This window comes from Vanellus vanellus, assembly GCF_965231255.1.
Source record: "Vanellus vanellus genome assembly, chromosome: 11".
Classification (NCBI taxonomy): domain Eukaryota; kingdom Metazoa; phylum Chordata; class Aves; order Charadriiformes; family Charadriidae; genus Vanellus; species Vanellus vanellus.
In genome coordinates, this window is record NC_138916.1 from 10733020 (window position 1) to 10753434 (window position 20415).

General features: G+C 36.7%; 1 protein-coding gene across 1 annotated transcript in view; it reads left to right on the forward strand.

The window, feature by feature from the left end:
* Positions 1-20415, forward strand: part of WDR72 (WD repeat domain 72) — a gene marked incomplete at both ends in the record, with an annotated part of 118015 nt that overhangs the window by 7427 nt on the left and 90173 nt on the right. Inside the window, 9 exons of the mRNA XM_082488734.1 lie at positions 655-829; positions 1386-1462; positions 3302-3421; positions 5337-5482; positions 5847-5943; positions 8900-9041; positions 9551-9796; positions 10328-10548; positions 11895-12090. Coding sequence (XP_082344860.1) covers positions 655-829; positions 1386-1462; positions 3302-3421; positions 5337-5482; positions 5847-5943; positions 8900-9041; positions 9551-9796; positions 10328-10548; positions 11895-12090 — 1420 coding nt within the window. The remainder of the gene's footprint in view (positions 1-654; positions 830-1385; positions 1463-3301; positions 3422-5336; positions 5483-5846; positions 5944-8899; positions 9042-9550; positions 9797-10327; positions 10549-11894; positions 12091-20415) is intronic.

The window sequence follows — 20415 nt, forward strand, 5'->3', positions numbered from 1 at the left end:
GCCTCTCCTCATAGGAGAGGTGCTCCAGCCCTCAGGTCATCCTCGTGGCCCCCCTCTGGACACGCTCCAGCAGGTCCATGTCCTTCTTCTGTTGGGGACTCCAGAGCTGGATGCAGTACTCCAGGTGGGGTCTCACGTGAGGGGAGTAGAGGGGCAGAATCACCTCCTTTTGACCTGCTGGCCATACTTCTTCTGATGCAGCCCAGAATGCAGTTGGCCTTCTGGGCTACAGGCACGCATTGCTGGCTCATGTTGAGCTTCTTGTCAATCAGCACCCCCAGGTCCTTCTCCTCATGGCTGTTCTCCAGCCATTTCCCGCCCAGCCTGTATTTGTGCTTGGGATTGCCCCGACCCAGGTGTAGGACCTTGCACTTGGCCTTGTTGAACTGCATGAGGTTGGCTTGGGCCCACCTCTCCGGCCTGTCCAGGTCCCTCTGGATGGCATCCCTCCCCTCCAGCATGTATATATGTGAAATGCTTGTGTCACTAGCAAAACTGTGTATGGTCTCACATATGCAGTAGTAATTTGGTAATGCTACAAGTGTTGATTACAATTCCAAGTATGACATGCTTAATGTGGAAAAAAAAAAAAAAAAAAATGCCTGCACATTTGTGTAGCCCTGTATGCTGACTCTCTTCTTTCCGCTTGTACAGTATTACCATTGCTCGTTCCGAATGACAGGTGAAGGCTGGCTTCTTTGTTGTGGAGAATATCAAGATGTTCTTATTATTGATGCTAAGACATTGGGTGTTCTTCACACTTTATCATCAACTCAGTCGTCTGATTGGATAAATTGTATGTGTATTGTACACTCTGCAAGAATTCAAGGTATACATTGTAGATGTATTTATGTAGGCCAATTAAATCATGTTGAAATATTTCTGTATAGATAGTGCAATCCTACTAGATTTAATAATCTAATCATATTTTACAGAGCTGTTATGTACAAGATATTAACATTTCATTCACAGCACATAAGAAGGTGCTTTTAATACTCCTAATGTTGGTCACATTTCATTTAATCTTTCTTAAAGAGAAAAATAAACAGCCTCTACAGTAGTTGTAAGCATCTTGTTTCTTGGATTAAGTACAAATTTTGTAATATCAGGGAAATTAAGGGCACAAACCCACTACTCTGTGCCTTCTATTGAAATACATCTGATTAGACAAATTAATTATTCACTATTTGCTTGCATGTTTGGTATTTCTATATGCCAATTAGTTACTTTTGTTTAAAATTAATATTTCATCTAAACAGCATTGTGCAGAATCCTTGTTTTAGTGCTGTATAGAACACCAGTGCCTATGTCAAGGTTTTCTTTTGGTGTTGGGCACTGTTTGAACTTGGTTTCAAGTTGACTATCTCACTGTTAACTTTTCACAGAAGACTCATTGGTGGCGGTGTCTGTAACTGGAGTTCTTAAAGTGTGGGACCTATCTTCATCTTTGAATAGCATACAGGTCAGTTTGCATGAGGTGTGAAACAGCGATTTGAATGATAACATGAATGTAGTAATATTCTCAAGTAAAGGATACATTGACGCAGAATATGAATAAATTAGAATCTTCTGGATATGTATTAAACAGAACTGATTAATTTTGTCATAAAATTCTGAAAACACACCCTCATACTGCTATTTAAAATTAATTGGGCCATTGGACAGCTCTTGCCTTTACAACTGTAATGTCTTTTGCCCAGGCTTTGCGTCTTTCCATATTCCATGATGCTGAAGTTTTAACACTTTCCTTCTGTCCTGATAATGTCAGTCTGTTTCTTTGAACCCCTTCACTCCTTCCTTTAATCTCAAAGCTCTTCAAAATCAGCCTTTGTACTTCCTCTTCACCCTTGTTAGTTTCTTCAAAAATGGTCCTTTAGACTTTGTTTTGCTCTGTCTGACTCCCACAATGCTGTCTTTGCTTGGAAAAGACTCGTTTTGTCAAATGCTCTATTTCTCCATCTTCAGACTTGCTTATTTTGTGCAGCTTTTCTGTGTTAATATTCTCAGTAGCTGTCACTTGACATGCACAAGTGTTAGAATCGGAATACAATGTTTGGTGTTTGAATTAAACTCTGAGAGCTAGATTCACAAAGGGACTTCAGTATTACAGCTAAGTACTATGAATCATCAACAGAAATGGCAAAATGTCAACAGTCTTCTCTGAACATCAGTAATACATTACTGCCTTACTCAACAAACTGCAGAGCATGCTGCAGCACTGCTTGTTAATGGGGTAGAATCAGGCCCCTCAGGAGAGTCTGTCAAGTTTGATACCATACTGATGTTTTTGTGATGCATTTTTAGTTTCTCTGCAATGTTTGGGGGTGGGTGGACACACAGGGACTGTGTGTTTTCAACATTCCTAGTGCAGAAAAATACTGTCACGCTGTAGAAGTTCTGGGGACTGTTAACAACTGATCACAGACATCAGAGAAGCATATATGGTATAATGTCATCCTCTTACTGCCTGGGGCCTGCTTTTGTGAAGGTAGGAGTGCGGAGTTAGTAACAGTCCAGCTACTTCATATGTTAAAGAGCAGTATCTTAACAAATATTGTTGGATTTAATTGGAGCTGCCACATGTAGTGAGAGAATGGTTTGCATTTGATAGCCATGGTTCCATGACCAGCATACCCCTTCTTTGAGAGGTTTTGACACTGGTGGCTATCTTTCGAGACAGAAAGCATCAGTTTTCAATGATTTAAACAATTATTATATTGCAGTTATTCTGTTAATTATTTTGAGCGTGATGGCCTTGATAAGTCCGATTTTTCATGTGAAAAGGGTGAAAATACAGATTTAATTTTTTTAAGCCTTCCATACATTCAGCAATGCAAAGCTAAGAAAATGAATAATTTTCTACTGATTTTTGGAGGTGTTAGATCAAGCTAGACATATGACAACACCATAGGTCTCAGACTGTCCCAGTTGCAACAAGGATGAGTGGGAAAGCGGAATATTCATCATCCATTCTGAATCTGATACTGTCAGTTTATAGGTTGTTGTAGCTATTTTTTTGACTGAAGAATACTTAGCAGATATTCGTTGCAACAGATGCTATCTATGACCTGCCTTTAGTCATTCTCCATATTTATTAACACTTTAAGTGAGATCACAGTCTGAGCCTTACTGAATGTCTTCTGTTTACATTGTACTAGTGAACCCCGCTGTCTTCCTATCTCACTTTAAGAAGTATATGTTGAAAGTGTATGTTAACAAAACTATTTTCAGTGGTTTCTTTCTATCCTAAAAGTAAAAGCTCAGAATAAATCTTACGGCTTTTTTCCTGTGTGCCATAAAGGAGAGACACAGTGTGTGTGAGAAGGAATCAAAATCTCTGGACTATATAAATTGTCAAGCAGTACGGTTTTGTACTTACACGGAAAGGCTCCTTCTAATTGTGTCCTCCACATGCTGGCAGGTACGTTATTGAGCATTATACTTTCTTTTTAATTTTGTTAATAATTTTGAAAAGCTAATGTGATTTTTACATGTAGATTCTTATTTTTCTCCTCAGCTTAAAGAAAAAACGTTCGCTAATTGTCAGATATAATAGTGCACTGTATCCCTTCTCTGCGTATCTTAACTGCCTGAGATGAAGTGTTTATTTTTTATTAATGTATTTTTACTTTGAAAATTTAACACGAAATTAGCTGGGTAGGAAAGGGATTACTGTAAGTATTAGTCAGTTTTAGAGCACTGGATGCATTATAGTTCCTTCCACAGTGCATTTCAAAAGGAGACAAAGATGCACAAAAACTGTTTAAGTATGACAGAAATAATTACAGTTGGCAAGTCCTTGGTAACCAGGGTCCTTTGTTCCGTCAGGGCCAATAGCCTGGGTTCCACTAATAGAAGCTAGCAAAACTAAAGACCCCAGTGTATATCACTTTTTCTTGTAGCTGTAAGAAAATAAATGCATTGTGTAGTTACTGAAACTAATAACAGTTTATTTTAAATTTTAGTTAAACTGAACTTTATCATAAAAATTCTGTATTTCTTTTCCCCCAGTATTAAAACATTCCTCTTAAAATAATCCCGAGCTATTAGTGCAACATGTACCTAATCCAAACCCTACGGGGGGGGGGGGGGCAGAAATTTCACGTACGCCTTAGTTACCCTACAACTGTATTCAAAGCTGTCCTTGAGGTTTCTATTGGGCTATTTCAAGAAGTCTGTAGAAAAGCACATAAAGAAATTCGATGTATAGAACGCACAGGATTTTCATGGAAAAAAAAAATCTGTGTTAACACACATTGTTTTCTATTAATGTCTATAATGTTTTTCCAAAAGAGGTACCTGTTTCTTGTAATATCTCCATCATGCTTTTGAATACTTATTTTGCATCTTAAAGTAGGGTTGTAGATACATAAGTCATGTTAGATTTTCACCTTTTTATGTTTCAATGAATATACAGCTTTAAAATAAAAGATGGTGATGATAATCTTGCTGCTTAATTGTAAAGGTGTGTAATACGTAGCATAGAAGAGATTCATATGTGTGCTTAGAGTGGCTCCCTAACCCACTTAGATAGTAATGAAAATATAGAGCAAATTAGCTAGAAATTAGCTACGAATAATTAATAGAAATTCTCATTCTGAAATCTATTTCCTCATACTGCTGGAATATGTTATATAAATATGGATATGAATATGCTCTCCATGAGGCCACTAGGAATGTGAATGAGGAGACAATATCCTAGGTTGCCCTAGTCATATCCTGTTTTGGCTTAAAATGGGAAGGTCAGCGGAAGCAAACAAGTCATGTAATTTCTTTTTTTACTGGCTCTAGAAATGGAAGAGTGAAGAATTCTTGCAAGCAAAGTGGGCTGTATGTTCTTTGCTTTCAATTAATTTGTGAAAAAGAAAAATATCTATTGCTCCCCAAAGAAGAAAAGAAAAAGTTCACTTTAAGATATGTGCTGTGATTATGCCAGCAGATCATCTTTTAAAAAATGCAGACAAAAGTATTTATAGCTTCTATCAAAGTCTTCAATGTCATATTTATGTGCTAAATTCATTACCTACCTCTCCAAGAAATTAATAGCCCAGTAAATATTAATTATGAATGCAAGGCAAACCAAATTAAATCCCATCCAAAATCCTCTCGTATAACAGAAGGCTCTAATGCTGCTTTTTGTTATTGTCAGTTTCTTTCTCTTTGAAATAATATGGTTTGATTCTGACTCTGCAGTAGTTTGATAATATGAAAACTGCTTTGGCTTTAAAAGAACGAATCAAGCTAATACTCTACTTATCGATCCATTACCCCAAACAAACTTGAATTAAAATGAATGTGCCAATACTTTTTGTATTTTCTTGTTTTTCTGAGCTTAGGTCTATGATTATTGCGATTTCTCCTTGCTTTGTACTGAGTTCTGTAAAAGTGGTCAGTGCTTTGCTGGTGGAGAAGTACTAGCAGCTTACAGACTTATCATCTGGACAGAAGATGGCCACAGTTACATCTACCAGCTGCTAAACAGGTGGGCTCAGATGGGAAATTCACACAAAAAGTTCAGGTACAAGATGAACTTTGGGAGGTTTATTATGGAAAATCTCTGCATGTTGCAAATGATCAAAAACCAGAACAAAACCACTTTGGCACTCAAAGGTTTACCCTGAGTTTGACAGCCCTCAGTCTTTGTTTGACACAGCAGGGGACACCGGCATAAGATTAGCCATGTAGAACTTGGGCAGCTGGTGCTGTGATTTCAAAAAGTCGCTTGTAATTACTTATTCGGTAACTTTTAATTGAACTGGTGAATCTTGGATGTTACTGTTCTGCTTTCTAAAAAAAAATACGACTTTGAAAAGGTTTTCTTTTTTTCTTTTTTCCAAATTATGCAGTGGGCTTTCTAAAAGCATATATCCTGCTGATGGCAAGGTGCTGAAAGAAACTGTTTATCCTCATTTACTCTGCTTTACTGGTGAGCAGGAAAATAAGGTAAATTCATAAAGGTTTACAGTGAGCTTCAAAAGTTCATTTGTTATTTGTTTGCGATTACCTGAATGATCCCTAAAAAAATGTTGAATTCATCAACAGATTTAATTGCTGAATGGAAACAATGAGTAAGACTTACTCCTTCATTTTAAAATTTTTACTTACAAACTTGGAGATGCTCATAGCATATTTTTGTCTTAAATTCTGGCAATATTTAAAGTTTTTACAGGGAAAAAAATTCCTGCGTTTTCAGCTATAGATAGGCTAATTGTTGAAGTGATTTTTTTTTTTTTTCCTAATTTTGGCAAAACAGGGAGAGCTTTTTCAAGTTAATTGTTCTGAAATACCTTTAGAAGCTTTTAATTTCTGTAAAAAAAAAAAAAAAAAAAAAAAACCAAACAAAAAACCCAACCCAGAAGCAAAATGTAAGCAGGTTATTTACTTCTTGTTTTATTGAAACATATGTATGTTTCAGTGTAACTACATAAACAGGTTGTTTCCCATGTGTATCCATCCTAAATTGAAGGGGTTTGAATCTGTGATGCTTTATCCAGAATATTGTTGTCTTCAGCCTTCAGAGGCATAATCACATGCTTAACTTTCTTACACTGTGAGCAGACTGACAGTACCCCCAGCACATAAAATTAGACACATGTGACTCTTCAGAACCATGGTCTCTGCTTGGAGAAGCTTCTGTGTTTAAGAAAAGAGGAAGCTAAAAAAGTATGTGATCTTTATACTTGTGATTGAGAATTCACGTTTAGCAGAGCATGTCACGCCAATTTCAAACTTAGAAGGCACTGCTTAGACAAAGTAGCTCAAGTGGAGTCGGCTATGTTTGAAAACCTGCATCTTGACTCACTTGAGTAGTGCTTTGTGTGACCCGAAAGAAATAGGTAAGGAAAAACAGTTGTTTTAAAAAGTAGAAAATTGATTAGAATTAGGAAGTAGGGGAAAAAAATATCTGTGGCAGGGAGTTAGTTCTTGTTTTGGTTCAGTTTTTGCCAAATAAATATAACAGCCTTCTCTGTGTAGTTTTGATTTTGTTACTAGGTCGTCTTGCTAATACTGTTTATGAAATAGCAATTGTTGGAAGATGTGGATTTAATTCATGCCTGCAGTTGCATTAGGTTTTTTTATGTGCATTTGCATGAGACCTCAAGCAGTTTCTGAAGATATGCAAGGGAAACACTTTTTTTTTGTACCTGACTAGAAACACTATGGAATATATACCTATGTGATGTTTTCTGGTGTTCTTTTTTCTTTCTGTTGACAGCTATAGTCTCTTACAAAGTATTTTTGTTGCATTCTCTTGCAAAGCCTGACAGATGTAACTTTCAGTTGAAGGGCAATAGCACAAGCCATTCAGCTTTTCCCTCAAACACTGTGATCTAAAATCAGATAGGATAACTGCTGAAGGATACCAAAAGGTCAGATATCGTGAGGGAAAAGAAATAACCAAAATGTATGCCTTAGCAAATAATAGGGTTACAGTGGTTGTAGCTCATATATGCTTTTTTAAATGCTTTTTTAAAATAATGTCCCCTGCCCTTTTCTAATATTTCTGCTTTAATATTTACCTTACTACCTGAAATAGCTGATTTGCGAGACAGCAAAACTGCCTGTGTGATGATCCTTTCCGTTCTTAGATTATAAACTGAACCACACTACGGTACAGTTGCTTATTGTGGAATTTACTCCCAAACTTCAGTCTTGTAAATAAAATATATCCAACATAAGGGGATGTTAACAAAATGTCTTGAAGGAGCAAACAGAGTCAAGCTGTGTCAACACTAAGTAAAGGTGATGGGTGGAACAAAACAGTTTGTGCTGATGACCTTTCACCCACACTATCTACAGTACAGGGTTTTTTTGGTGTGGGTTTCTTTGTGTGTGTGTGTGCTCCTGCACACATCTCCCAGTTTACTTCCATGCAAAAAGAATCATAATTTGGTGCTCCAAGACAGCTCCACAGCACAAACCTAAGCATTCACTTCCAAAGTACATGCCTGGTGAAAACTGGAACATACTAATGTAGACGTACCTAGAGATTCCTAATTTTCTTGACTTTTGTGAGTGTTTAGAGCCACTAGAAGCTTCCCCTTAGATACCTCACCTGTTTTTAATAAGCTTCACTTTCAAGTATCAAACTATGTAGCAACTAAGCAGGGTGTTCATGGCAAGTCACCAGTAGATTACCACGTAGTTTGAGTGTGACTCATGTGGTGATACAGAATCATCTGTGGTGTTATCTTACACACAAAGAAAACCTACAGACTAGTCTGCATGGGAAAATAAAAACGTGGTGTTTGTCTGAGATAAATATACTGCAGTAAGTTTAAGCATTGACTAAATGAAGCTAGGTAGATGTTAGTAAGTCTGTTTACCAATGATATTATACCTCTCTAGAATCTAACTTTTTCCAGATGACTGAATGATGGTTTTCTAGACCCTTACCTATCTGTGTAAAAGTGTAATTCTTACCTTTCATTATTTGTAGTAATTTAAGCTATCATGATTTAAGCTTTACTAAATTTATTTTGATGAGAAGATTATCAATGTTTCCCTGCACTTTTTTCAGCCCAATTTTGGTGCTTATGCTGCCATCTTTTATACGTTGGTAATACTGTTAATAGATTCTCCATTTCAAGACAGTAAATCTAGGGAGCCCCCTCCCATTCCACGTTTCCATTTGGGGTGTAGGCTTAGCTGAGGATACTGGCGAAGCAGAGGTGATCTTCAAGGGGCTTGTACCAGGCAGAATAGGTCTGGTCTGATCAGAACGTAGTGACAGGTGGGGATTCAATCACTTTGATATTTCTACAGCTTTTGATGTGTGGTTTAAAAAAAAAAAACCAAAACCCACAAACAAAACAAACCTTTGGATTTGCAATTAAATATTACATTGTTTTATCAGCTTTTTCATATCAGAATATTGATTTACTGTTATTTTTGGCAGAGTTTTCCTATTGTCATGGGCTTCATGAATGAAAGAAAGGAGCCTTTCTATAAGGTTCTTTTTTCTGGTGAAGCTTCAGGAAGGATCGCTTTGTGGCATGTTCCTGATGTCCCTGTGTCAACATTTGATGGTTCGCCAAAAGGTTTGGCAGTTCTGTGCTCTTGATACTCTCTTTTTAATTACATCTTTAAGTCTTAATGTCTTTAAACTTAAATTCTCATGAAAATATCTTCGCACTAGAAAGTGATGCTTGTTCATTCATTGTGTGATGTTTGTGTGTGATGATTGTGTGTAATTAGACGGAGCAAGACACTAACAAAGATGAGTGTCTAGAAGTTCTTAGTGGAACTGAACAAATAAATGTGCTCGTTTCCTTATCATCTGCCCATAAGCACTTCTCTACCAAACATCATGAAAATTTACTTAGTTGGTCCTGCTTCTGGTTGTTTGTAGGGAGGTATAAAAGAAAGGATTTAGTGAGATGTGATCTAGTGTTGGAATAGCAACTGCTGACTTTCCATTGCTAGGCTGCAGAAAGGATGGGGGAAGTGATGAAGAGATGAAAATGTATATTTTGCTTTGTTTGAATTTTTATATTGTTTTGAATTAAAAAAAATTTAAAATCCTGACTCTCTTTCCCCCACTGTTTAGAGATCCCAATTACAGCAACATGGACTCTTCAGGATAATTTTGATAAATACCATTCCATGTCAGAGGGCATTATTGATCATCTTTGTGCATCTAAAGATGGAAATGAAAGTGCAGTTGTTAGTTCCTCTGTATACATACCACGTCTCGATAAGCTTGTGTGTGGATGTGAAAATGGGAAAATTTTTGTAACACTAGGTTTAAAATCTACAAGAGCAAGACTTTTAGAAAATGTATCTTTGCTGAAAGGTAAGTTTTGAGAGTTCAAAATTCACCTCAGTCAAGCACAGAAGACTGCATATTTCTGACATCCCCTACAGCAGTCCCTGTAAAAATTCTCTGAGAAATAGGCATGATGGTCAGGGATTGAATGATGAAAATGGAGGATTATGATCTTCTTTCTCCCTCTTTAGCTAATCAGATCACAGCTTGGTGCTACCAAGGTGCTTTGCACTGTTGGGAGTCCTGGGATGGCTGGGGGGTTAGAGTCACCTGGAAGTGAGATGTGGGATGTCATGATACAGGCAGTAGTCATCTTTGTCATTTTCCCTCTAAAAGATCATTCCACTAGAGGAATAAAAAGGGTACATCTCAGTAGATGAATCTCAGAGTGCAGACCTTTGTCCCTCCTTTCAGGAACATGTCCAAAATTCTTTGATACTGTGTAAAGGATTGTTATATTTAGTCTTTGGAATCTCTTGACTTTTGGTAAGTTTACTGTAAAATATGGAACCTCTATTCTTAAAAAACAGAAATAATTGGTGTATCATCTTGTTTCAGATAATCTACCTTATAAAGTTCTGAATGGTCATAGTAGCAGAGTCACTTGTTTACTTTATCCTCATGATAAATCAGTAAGGTTTGATCCAAGCTGGCTGTTATCAGGGGGCCAGGACTCTATTGTGATCTGCTGGGATATATTTACTGGAGCCATCTTACACCATTTTAGTCTACAGTCTGGTCCAGTGACAGAGCTCTTGCGATCTCCAGAAAACTACAAAGTAAGTAAAAAGGATAATAAATGATGTCTTGGAAAAATAGTATCTCTACATACGTGTGTGTGTATGAGAGAAAAAACTATCTGGCAATATTTTTATCTCACAGCACTTTATCCTTAATATACATTCATTTAATTGTCTTGTTGGGAAGTTGCTTTTAGTTTCAGGGGGTTGATTTCTTGTTAGTTTGTAATTTCAGTGATTCAGAAAAATGATCCTAAACCAATGATATATTAAATTCAAGCTCTAAACATTCTACTCTATTTTTAATATTGTGGCTGTCAGTATATATGTTAATCTGATTATCTCCTAACTTCTGAAGTTAAAAAGTGTAATTTGTAGGGCTAGGGATTTGAACATAGTAAGAAAAGATCTGGACTAATAGTATTTTAATTTAAATGTGTATGCTTGATTTTGGTTTCTGACACGTCCTTGTCATCTCTTGGCTGTATGCTTTTGTGTTTTATGAGATTCAGAATCGTTTTGAACATTAAGTGTGTTTTGAAGTAAAAAATTTAGGATAAGGTTGAACTGAAGTACTGAATGCTCTATGAAATTTTGTTGAACGTTCTGTCCCCGTTGTATTCCATGGGGCTGGGATTTCATCTTTTTCCTGTGAAGAACATGTTTTGATACTTACGGTTGACTGAAAGTTCACATATGTGCCTACAAAGTAGTCTAAAAGATATTTTGCGATGACAAAAGTTCTTAATGCTTGTAAGGCTCTCTCTAGCCCTTGTTCTGGAAACTAGGTGGTAGGATTTCATGTCTGCTTGGATGTTGTTTCAGTTCTTTTCACAGGGCTGAATTTTTCCATAGGGTGAATTCCTTCATGTGTCACCAAAAGTACTTGCAGGAAGGGAAGGCTTTGCAGAATCAGATCCATATGGTGTGAAATGAAATGAAATAATAACATACCAAATTTTTGATTAGAAATACATTGCCGTTGGCTTTTGTGTGATAAGACGTAACGTAAGCTTATATTGCACAAACAGCAGTTTGGTTTATGGTAATTTTTTACTACTTTCTCTTCTAGGACAAGCGCTACTGTATATTTAGTTATATAATCACTTCTTTGATGGGCTAAGTACTCCAAATAAATGATATTTAAATTATTTTTTAAAAAATTGAAAAATCAGAGGTTATATGTTTTACTGTCAGGAGATCAGTTGTACTGCTAGCCTGTTAAAAATAAGTTGGAGATGCAGGCTGAAACAAAACATTTTTCTAAAATGAATAAATTTGGGGGGGGGGGTGGGAATAATCACTGAACAATTTTTATCAGGCTTGCTAAAATGATGTGGTTATGACTGGTTACAGTGTTGAAACTGAAGTTCTTTGTTTTGCAGTTAAAAGATCACAGCATAGTGTGCTGTGTGTGCAGTGATCACTCAGTAGCAGTTCTACACCTTCAGAGGAGAGTATGTCTCTTACATGCCAGAAAGCATCTGTTTCCTGTGAAAAAGATAAAATTTGACCCTGTTGAAAATCTTCTAATTGTTGGGTGTGAAGATGATTCAGTTTATATTTGGGAAGTTGAAACAGGTAATAACACACAGGGGGGGTTTTGTTCAATTTTCTTAAGTTTTGTTTGTCTGTCATGTGGTGTTATACAAATGTAATTTATAGAAGAACAAATGAGAAATACTAACACATTGAATATATTAGAGAGTTTAAACATTTATGTAAACAAGCAGGAAATAAAATTTTCATATGGTTCAAGGTATGTCACTGATAAAATACAATAGCTTATGTCAGATCCTGACAGGCGATTAGCGAACATTGCAGTGAATTGAGTAGAATATTTCTGGAAGCTATAAATAAAATGTAAATTATTCTCTTTAGCTATTAAAAAGAAAGAAATTTTCAGCCCTAGCAATCCCAAGTTACAGCACAAAGTTTGGCTTTCTTCAGGAAAATAATAATCTGAGAAACCTTTTGAGTTAACTAATAATCAGTTAATAGTGGACAATAATTGCAAAGCTCACAACTCTGTAGTCAGAAAAACTAAAGCTGAGTGTTTCAGGTTAAAGTGTAGATTTCCAGGTGATTTTGGAGTGTAATGCTGATTCACAAGGGTAATAAATGTAGTTATTTGACAGACCAGAAGGATTAGAAGCTGTAATAGTACTAGACATTACAATACAATGTTTCTGCATGATTCAGACCTGTGTCCCTTGCAAGGGGGGAAGTGCATAATGAGTCTAGAACCACTGAAATGCAGCATATTAATAGTGTATGAAAACATAGTTTTACTAACGAACGCTGAAATCATAATTTACTTGACAAGTTATTACAACACATTGTCTAGGCTGTCTGCTTTGGACAAAAAAAAATCTTGATTTTAAGTACAAAATATCTGTGTTTAATGAAGGAGTTGGCAAAATGAGTGCAGCATAAATTACAAGCCTGTTGTGTTAGTAAGCTATTTAATATCATTAAGCTACTGGCATACTTACTCTTTTTCCAAATGTACTGAGTTGCTTCTTCAAAAAGGTGTAGAATAAAATTAAATTGGATTAACAATTGTAGTCAGTTAAAACCCCTGGTTTTACACTAGTGCGTTTTCCTATAGCTACTAAAAAATAGGTAGTTCTCTAAGTTCTCATATTTTTACACTGTATTTTGAGATTTAAAAATTCTTTTACATCTTTTTGTTCAATAACATCAATAAAAAATTAAGAAGAGAAGGTGTGATCTTAGGGGACTGCTGGATTGTATATAGTGTCGTAGTTATTTTTCTTTGCTGTCATATTGTTACTGAGTGACTATACGATGGTTTTGCTTAAAATTTTAGCTTTAGTTGCACTGCTAGGAAAAACAATATAAGATTAAATTTGCAAAAGTAAATACTAGATTCTGAATTAGGGTATTTGAAACTTGTTATTCTGCTTTTGTTTGTTATTTCCTGTGTAACTTTAAATTCTTTTTTTCTGGTAAATATCTAAGATTCTTATGTGTTGTGGTATTTATGCAGATGCAGGATATAGTTTTCAGTGCGTTTTCTCCAGTCAGGAGAGGGCATGGCTTCTACCCTTCTGCTCAGTCCTCTCACTTGGAAGGTTTGTGGAACAGTAATGTCTTGGGATCCTTCTTTCTGTCTTGTTGTTTCTCAAATTCATTTTCCTAGTCTCTGTCAGCACATCTGCAATATTGCAAATAACTGTAACTTCCCTCTCCTCTTTTCTCCTCCCTGTAAAAGGAAGAATGCTTCCTCTCCAATGTGTTCTTCTCTGTTTCTAAAGGTATTACTAATCTCATGATTATTTCCCCCTGTAATGGCAGTGTGCACTTTGTCTATGCAAATAGTATTTTTATTAACAGTAAAAACTGTAAGCTATATCTGCATAAAGTAAATGAAACAGCAAAAATGAGAAATTAATTTGATTCTTACCACTGCCTAACTGCTTTTTTTGTAGCAAGTGCCAGAAAGTCACCTTTACTAGTGGTAAAGTATTAAAGGGAGAATGGAAATATATTGTACTAGATCCCTGTTGTACTGAAGCAAACTAGACCAGCTATCTAAATGTTCAGCAATACATGGTTTTGTGGAGAAGTTTGTAATGATGCTAGCAGTCTCCAGCTGTTCTATCTACCTGTTCATTGCTGTTTCAAAACTAACGTTGGAAACAGTTGAGAAATTTAGGAGGGGAATCTTGATATAGAATGTTTTCTTTTATTTTACACTTGAAAAGGACATTTCTCAAAAACATGTAACTGGGCAGGCTGCTTCCTAAGTACATACCAATTTGAGAGTGAGAAATCCTTGGAGGTCATTATACCTAAATGTTTATTAGCATTTATTACAGAGTCACCTTTTAACCAAAGGATTAGTGTGCACTTGAAACTCTGCAATAAAATTGAGCAAAGAAATGTAATAAAGAACCACGGAATATTTTGTTTCTTTATAAGACTGTTGTCATAGCTATCATTTTTAACTGACTTGCATCAGTTATTTTCTATCAGAACTTAATCTTATTGTTTAAAAAAGGAAATAGAAGAGAGATTAAAGCTCTAAAACACTGACATTGGGTATGCAATGATTCTTTTTCATACATTCTTTTATGATGCATTTGTTATGGATCCATCATAGTCTGTGCTGCTGTTACACGTGTAGGATACGTTGTAACAGCTCCTCAGGTGTTCCTATGATGTGTGAATTAAGGTTAAAGCTCACAAGGTGAAAGGTCTTAATGTGCCTCTCGATAAGGCATTAGATTCTAAGGGGCCTCGGACCCCATAGTATGTCAATGTGTCATGATTTAAGCCCAATCAGCTACTGGGGACCTGGGGGACCCCAGGTGGGACCGACAGATGCTCCCCTCTACCCCTCTTCAAAGAGAGAGGCAGAGGAAGAAAGAGACTTATGAGTTTAGAAGGAACTAAACTGCTTTAATGAAATATTAATAATAAAATAAAAAGAAATAATGAAAAATGTATACAAAACCATATCAAGCTCCCGAGATGACAATCATGACAATCAATGATGTCACCGGCTGGCACTGGGGCAGTCCCAGACTGGACTCAGTGACAGACGGGAACTGGATTCTGGATCTGGATTCAGGATTGGGATCACAAGCAGACGAACAGAGTCCTCAGGTGTCGGCCATTGAAGGAAGAGAGCTGACCCTTCGATACCTCAGCTTTTATACTGAGCATGAGGCAGATGGGATGGAATACCCTGTTGGTCAGTTTTGGGTCACCTGTCCTGTCCGCTCCTCCCAGCAGGTGGGACCCCACTATGCTTTTCCGATTCCGACCCTCCAATGGGGCAAATAAACAAAGCTGGTTGGCCTTGGAGGTTATAGCAATAAGTATAAGCAAGAGCCTCTCTGCATACCATGCCTGGGCATCAGCTATAAACAAGTGATCTTATCGCTCTGAGAGTGAACACTGTCTGCGCAATATGCTGTTAATTTCAGTAGTTAGAAGAGGCCCAGCTAAGAAGCAAAGTTACTGAACAAAATTGGTTCTGTTTTACCTCAAACCAGGACACAATGCAGCACTTAATTCCCTTCTTAAAAAAACAAACAAACAAAAAACCTAAACCCAAACAAAAAAAAAAACTCAAACTAAACAAAATAACCCACAAACTTTAAGCCAAAACAACTATGCTAATGGCATGAAAAAGTATAATTTAATCTGTTGTAGCACAAAAAGTTAATTTAAAAGTTGAATTATGAACAAAGCTTATTTCTAGAGCTGTAGAGGCATCATGAAATACACTAGTTCGTATCAAGGCATATCTTCAGTAGGACTTGTTTTGTACATTAGTGTCTGCAGGGGGATAGCAGTGTGCAACAGAATTCTTGTGCAGTAAGAGAGGGATTCTGTTTTGTACTTTCACACATAACATCTTTATTTTCTTTGTTTTAAATTTTTCATGGTCAGTGTGTATTCTGGTAGAAATTGTGAGGATTTAAGTATATCCCACATCTGAAAAAAAAAAAATAAATTGTGCAAGTTCCCAGCTTTTTACTTTTTCAGCCTCTTGATAGTCTTGTAACTTCATGGAATGGATACTGTTAACTAGAAATAGTGCTGACTGGTCATAGGTATTACAGACTTCTGGGGCTAAGTAAATAATTGCTAAATAATTCACTCTGTAATTTTTAAATTGAAACTTTTGGCTCTTGATTTAAAGTCGTCATCTGTGTAGGCCTGAAAAAAGACAGTTCTGTGTATGGTGTTAAGAGAAGGCTAGGTCTGCACTGCTCAGGAAGGTATCTTGCAGGATTCAATGTTACTTAGGCAGTGTAGGTCTTTGAATTAACCCCTGATAGAGGGGAAGCTGTTACCCCCCAGTGTGGTGTAATGCGGTGGTTCTTTAGTTTAAAAACAAAAAATGCCAAACAAACCAATTATTTCTTTCCTGGATATCTGGACAGTAAATATTGTGGAGTGAATTCAGTGCTGCTGCTTTGTGTGATTAACAACGTGGAAAATGACTGACATTAATTCTGTAGAGATGTTGGGACAAAATGCAAATTGCTGCACTCAACAATATAAGAGCTAATAGTTTCTATCACCATACAATGCCCAAGGCAGCCTAAAGAATTTAAAGACCTTGAGATGTAATTCTGTCTCGGATGCAACTTTATTTAGTACAGCTAGATAACTTTACACTAAAGTATTGTGAGTTCTTTGGAAATCAGTGAGAGTTAATAGGGCTGTAATGGTACCATGGAGGCAAAAATAGGAGTATACTTTTAACTGTCCCTCCTTTAGTTGTAAAAATGCTCCCTGTTTCAGAATTGAAGATGAAGTAAATTTGATTCCACTGCTCGTGTATATTACATATTCAGAAAGGGTGCAGATAGGTAAGTGTGTTTTTTTTTAATTGCTGCTTATGTATTTTTTGTTACTAGTATCAAGTAAGAATGAGAGCTACAATCACCACCTCTTAAGGAATAGTTGGAACATGTGAAGGGATGCAGTCGTTTGCTATATTAGCAATTAACAAATTTTTTTTTGTTCCTGTTATGCATTGGTAACTAAAAGATACCATCTAGGGTGAATGTCTGGGAAAGCCTACTAGGATATACTGTAGTTGGTTTAATGTGAATTATATCTGTATTGCAGGAGAACACAAGAGGTCACGGTGTTGATCCTTGAAATAGGCCTGACCTAGATCAAGAGCAATGTAGATATTTCAGTGCCACTCAGGCAGACGAAGCATTGTTCAGATGTATGCAAAAGATGTATACAGCATCACAGACAAACCTCTGCAGAAACACAGCAGCCTTTCATTATGATTTTCAACTGTTGGCAAAGGAAGAGGCAGCCATGCATGGTACCACTTGCCTATACAGTTACCTGTGAACATGTTCCCTGACTCAGTTAAATTGGATAAAGTTTAAGTGGTAGCCTTGTGCTTGGATTCCATTACAGAATTAGACATCAGATAAAGTTTTTGTTGTTTCTATAGTCAGTGTTTTGGGTTTTTTTTATTTTTCTTCAGGTTATGCAGTGAGCTTCATGACTGAGGCTTTGCCTCTTGAAGTGAAAGTCAGTGGAGGACCTGATTTTTGTGTCAGACTCCTATATCACTGTTGGTAGCTTAAAAAAATCTGAACAGCCTTACTGTACTACAGTTAATGGGTAACTGGGAAAACAGCCAGTCTGTTTATAATTTCAGGCTGTGGATTAAGGAATTTCCATAAATATTTCAATATGTACACTGTTGTGGAGTCAGCAATAATTCTTTTGAATTTGACAGATGACATTACAAAAATTTAGCAGCATCTAGTACCTATGGCTGTCTTTCACTTGTACCAATTTAGCTGTGAAACTGTCCTTCCACCAGCTAATTAGGAGGATGATTTCTTAAGCAGATCAAAGACTTCATTATGCATAACAGTTCATCGTCCAATTTCCTATGACAGAGGCTGACACACTTTTTCAAAAAGCATTCTGAAGTTTTTCAAATATTTAAGTAGTCTTTTAGCATAATAGTTTTCATAATAGGTTTTTTAGACTTCATAGGGTGAGAGAAACACACAGATTAAAATCCAAGTCACTACTACTTCAGTACTATTTGGTACTACCAAGCCTGTATCAGGAATAGTGTGACCAGCAGGATGAGGGCAGTGATTGTCCAGCTGTACTCAGCACTGGTGAGGCCACACCTTGAATACCATGTTTAGTTTTTGGCCCCTCACTACAAGAAAGACATTGAGGGTGCTGGAGTGTGTCCAGAGAAGGACAACGAAGTTGGTGAGGGGTCTGGAGCACAAGTCTTATGGGAAGTGGCTGAGAAAACTGGGTTTGTTCCGGGAGAAAAGGAAAAACCTAGAGAAAAGGAGGCTGAGGGGAGACCTTACTGCTCCCTACAACTACCTGAAAGGAGGTTGTAGAGAGGTGGGAGTTGATCTCTTCTCCCAAGTAACAAGTGATAGGACAAGAAGAAACAGCCTCAAGTTGCCCCAGGGGAGGTTTAGTGTGGATATTAGAAAAAAATTTGTTCACTGAAAGGGTTGTCAAGCACTGGAAGAGGCTGCCCAGGGAATTGGCTGAATCCCCATCCCTGGAGGTGTTTAAAAGACAGGTAGATGTGGCGCTGAGGGATGTGGTTTAGTGGTGGCTTTGGCAGTGTTAGGTTAGTGGTTGGACTCGATCTTAAAGATCCCTTCCAACCTAGACAATTCTATGATTCTATTCTATGATTTTACTTCACATACAACTTGTTGCACCCTCTCTTCATGAGATTGTCAAGGACACCTCAGTTTGTGGTCAATGGGAAGTTGTCTGAGTACAATGGGCTGCCTTTATTCCAAATAAGTAGGCATTTCAGCATAATTTATGCTGAAATGTGTTAAATACCATGAGTGTAGTTGACTTCAAGTGGAATTTACCTTTTCTAACTTGAGACTTATATCTATACTTAAGACCTCTACCTGTGAGCTGGTAGTTCATGTTGTTTGTGTAATGAGCAGGGGGAGGTAGGAATAAGTAAAAGTCTATATCTTTTCCCGATTGACTACAAAGGGAATCTAAAGAGAAGGGGGAGCAAAAAACCCAAAGCTAATTGCCTGCTGCTACTGCAGGTCTAAAATAAGATCAATTGAATCCAATCCTTTTAGTCCTTTGGTTTACAGAATAAAGTAAAATTATTCTAAGTTTAAATGTTATTGCATGTGAATGTAGGTAGTGATACAGAGAACAATACAGAAACCATGAACTAATATCTGTGTAGTTTAATGTATTTTGCCTAAATTTTAATATATGGCTAGAGTAATTTTCTATTACGATGGAATATCTTTCCATGACAATATTGATCTAATAATACATTTGGAATCTTAATATAACATGTGTACAGGATATGTTCCAAACTTAGGTGTGCTAGAAGACAAATATGAAAATCAATAACAAATTTTGTTCTAATTAAAGAGCAGAATATTTCTTCCAATAGCCACCACTTGAAATCCACTTCAATAAGGAAATTAGCTGTTATCTATACTGCTTTTACATTTTCCTAAGCAGTTATCTTTGCTTTTTTTAAAAAGGTAAATATCAGTACGATAAGATGTAGTCATAAAAGGATCGGTGTGTTTTCTCTTGCTGTATACAGCATATGGCAGCACATCTACTGAGCTACGTTTCTATCTAATATGTATCAAGACTGAGGAAGGAATGGGCAGACTTTACAGAGCAATCTTCCTTGCTCAGAGGTAACAGTTTTCACTTAACCAGAGGTAGATTTAGTCTCTCAGTTAGTACTAGTTTATTGTGAATTTATCCCTTGAAGTTTGTCATGCTTGCAGAATGAATCATCTACTAATTTCCTATTAGTTTCTTCTGCCTTGCAAGTCTTGTTCTGTTTTATTGTTTTACAACATGCTTAGTGTGACTTTAAAATTGAATAACATCACTTAATAAGCTTTTTGTTCAATTAGCGTAATAATACACAGTTAACTTTACACTGGCTACATTGTATTTTTCATACTCACTCAGGGAATGTAAGCTTTGAGAACTCTCTTGCATGATGCTAGCCCCTAGTGCAGAAAAAATTTGAAACATATGCCTAAAGAGTATTTCTGCTGAGGTCAGATCTCCTGTCTAGTCAAAATTCAGTGTATGCTTACAATTCTTACCAGAAAAGGTTGTAATCATCAAAAAGTAATAGTTTGGATTTGTGTAGTTGACTGGTTTTGGAAGAATGTGTCCAGTTAAGTCATTCAGATGGCAGATGAAATAGTTTGAATAGAGAGTAAGAAAGCTATTAAGGCAAAGGAATTGAGATGTGTTGGGGCATTACTGCACTTCCGCTTGACAAGACATGGTGGCTTAGTAGTCTTACAGGCTTCTTATCTGGATGCAGTGGGGATTGTCTTACTGCGTTGTTCTCTATGACACTATCACTACTGTTAT